Genomic DNA, 2916 nt, shown 5'->3' on the forward strand with positions numbered 1-2916 from the left:
GAAGTATAAAGTTACATAAAATGGAAATACTCAAGTGAAGTACAAGTACCTCAAAATTGTACTTAAGTACAGTACTTGAGTAAATGTACTTAGTTACATTCCACCACTGGTATCTACACCCGTACACCGTCACGTCTTGTGTGAGTGTTTACACAATAATCAAGTTTTACCCATCTTCCCTTCATATAGCTCGTTAATATGTCTTGGTGTCTTTATGATCACAAAACCCCAGATATGAGAAAGATTTGTGATATTATGAGATCTTTTTATCATAACAGTTCATATGATGTTTGTTTCCATAATTTATGGTTTTCTCAGGATAACAAAATAATATAAAAAAACAACAACATCTGGTTAACGCAATGGACTTTAATAACAGCAATAAAACTGGGAGTGCATGAGTTTTTACAGTTGGGGTAATTTTTTGCTATGTGTGATAACTAGACAAAATATTAAGTACATAAATTATTTCACAGCTTTACAATAGCTCAAGTTTTCCAAAACAAAATTTGAAAGTGCAGTGAATATATAGAGAAGTAAAAAAAAAAAAACGAACTCAATTTGAAAAACATGTTTTGCAAAGGCAAAAAGTGCATGCAGTTTATTTATACTCAGTAATTACTGTGTAGCAGCAGTAGAAAATATCTTGTTGGCCATAACACTTACATGACATCTTTGAAAGAAACGCGTAATCCAAATTTCATCCACAGAGCTGCATCAATCTCAATGATTCCCTGGATTTTGTGATCACAGCATGCTGAGCGAGTGGGAGCCCGTTTCTCGAGTGGGAGTTTTCCTCTCTGCACATTCAGCAGTGTCTGCTTGGGACAGATGAAGGGCTTTCCTGCAGATGTTCTTGAAAGCAGGGCTTGAGAAGTAGTAAACCACAGGGTCCAACATGCTGTTCAGATAGGTCAGGCTGATGGTGATGTAGAATGTGGTGGTTAGGTTTTCCAGAGCGGGGCAGACTTCAGATTCAGGGGCGCTGACTGCTTGGAGAGTCTTGACCTTGACCCAAATCAGCAGCTGTGTGATGTTGCTCGGGAGGAAACAAATGATGAAAAGCACCGCCACTACTGTGATTAAACACAGAGCCTTCTTAATCTTTGCATTCTGTCTCTTTCTGAGCTGAATGATGATGTGGATCGTGCAGTAGAGAATCACAAGCAGCGGAATATAGAAAGAAAAGATAAACTCAAATTTATGCCAGCTCAGATTATGGTGGAGATCAGTGTCGATCAAGAAGCTCTCACAGTACTTGAGTTTAGTTGAGTTGGTGTGTTGCAGAGTGAAGACATGAGCTGTCATTGAGATGGTCAGCAACCACAGTGCAACTGCTCCACACGCAGCTTTAGAGACACTCAGAGAGTTAAGGGAATTATGGGGATGCACCACACGCAGGTACCTGTCCACAGCGATAGCCATCAAGAAGATGGTACTTCCACTGCGGTTCATGGCGAGCATGAAGAGGCAGATGTTGCAGAGAGTTCCCCCAAACATCCAATTGATCCCAGAGATGTAGTAGCTGGCACGGAAAGGCAAAGCCACGCTGAGCAGAAAATCAGCCAGTGCCAGATTTGAGAGTAACACCGTGCTGCTCTTCCAGGGCTTCAGGTGGAAGCAGAAGATCCAGAGAGCCAAACCATTTCCAAGGATTCCCAAAACAAACTCTGCCAACAGCAGTGGGGGAAGCACACTGATCAGCAGAGTCCCATTGAAATAGCACAGCATGTTGAGTAAGGTGCTGCCTCGCTGGTTGCAGAGCAGAGAAATAACCACTTGAGGACTTGCTATACGTCTATAAGTATTGCATTTCCAGGAAGCACAGAGGTTCCGCTTTATTCAAATGTTAACACCTAAAATAGCCTGTATTCTAGGATGTTATACTTCTTTAGAAAGGGCTGATACAACAATGCAGGTAGAGAACATCTTAAGGTCACAATACCTTTGCATATGGAAACCCAATCCACTGTAAAAATCATTCAAATGGGGGACTGTTTCCTGGAAGTTAATACATCTTTTTTGCAGAAAAAAACTCTTGTTACCTTAAGACTTTTTTCAATTAACCACCTTTAGGACTCTGAAAAAACAAACTGTGGCCAGATCAGAAACATATTGTGAGCTACAACTGTGTGCTGGACAGATGATTGCAGGATTTGAAACAGGTGAGCAACTTCAAATCTGCTTCCGTCCTTTTTTCCCCTGTGGATTTCAGAAAGCAGACACAAAGACACAAAGAACAACTACAAACAACACAAAATGACTACATAGATGCAAAACAACCAAAGAGAGACTAAATTGCTGAAAACAGACACAATATCATCAGAAACATCACATACTGACTACAAACAACCCACAAAGACTGCAAAGAGACTATAGAGAAACATGAAATCACCAAAAAGATAATAATGGTGCATAAAAATAGTCACAGAGATGCAACATGACTACAAAGAAACTCAAAGCAACCACAAAATAACCACAACGAGATGCAAAATGACCACAAATAGATGCAAAACAGCCACAAAGGGACACAAAATGACTTAAATTTGACTCTCTTAGAGTCTTTTAATTGTAGGTGTCCTGTTATGAAGACAGGGCCTCTTTCATGTCTGTGCCAAGGGGCCATTGTCTCGTATTCCATGCATGCACATGTAAATTCCTGTGTTAATTGTTTTTTAAATTATTTATCATTAAGAGTGTCAGTTAGTCCTGGGGTACCCTTTCCTTAAAGTTAATACAACTTTTTTTGCAGAAAGAAACTCTTGTTACCTTAAAAGCTTTTTGCAGAACTAACTTCTGTCACTGCATGTTTTATTGACAGAAAGTGTTGAAGTGGGTTTACCGATAACCGAGAAACAGCAGCAGCTGCTATAAGCCACATCCCATGACAACAGTGGTATTAACCACTTTCAGGAC

At 40.0% G+C, this 2916-nt stretch overlaps 1 protein-coding gene across 3 annotated transcripts; it reads right to left on the reverse strand.

The window, feature by feature from the left end:
* Nucleotides 1–349: 349 nt before the first annotated feature.
* On the reverse strand, nucleotides 350–2134 carry LOC131975017 (hydroxycarboxylic acid receptor 2-like). Of its 3 annotated transcripts, XM_059337542.1 has the most exons (3): nucleotides 1946–2134; nucleotides 830–1670; nucleotides 350–798 (listed from the first exon to the last, which is right to left on the reverse strand). In XM_059337542.1, exons 1-3 carry the CDS (start codon nucleotides 1980–1982, stop codon nucleotides 663–665), a joined length of 1014 nt encoding a protein of 337 aa, XP_059193525.1. In that variant the 5' UTR covers nucleotides 1983–2134; the 3' UTR covers nucleotides 350–662. The 3 variants fall into 3 exon arrangements, with proteins under 3 accessions (XP_059193525.1, XP_059193524.1, XP_059193526.1); XM_059337541.1 differs by having other exon boundaries at nucleotides 830–2134; XM_059337543.1 differs by having other exon boundaries at nucleotides 350–2134.
* Between the last annotated feature and the right edge of the window lie 782 nt (nucleotides 2135–2916).

Source organism: Centropristis striata, chromosome 7 (genome assembly GCF_030273125.1).
Source record: "Centropristis striata isolate RG_2023a ecotype Rhode Island chromosome 7, C.striata_1.0, whole genome shotgun sequence".
Classification (NCBI taxonomy): domain Eukaryota; kingdom Metazoa; phylum Chordata; class Actinopteri; order Perciformes; family Serranidae; genus Centropristis; species Centropristis striata.

What these genes read in the sequence shown, in the direction of transcription:
- LOC131975017 (XM_059337541.1), bottom strand. Translation starts at nt 1,731, where the DNA reads ATGCTGTGCTATTTCAATGGGACTCTGCTGATCAGTGTGCTTCCCCCA. An exon ending in TGCAGGAAAGCCCTTCATCT is followed by an intron (nt 799 to 829) that starts GTCCCAAGCAGA and finishes GAATGTGCAGAG; the next exon opens with AGGAAAACTCCCACTCGAGA.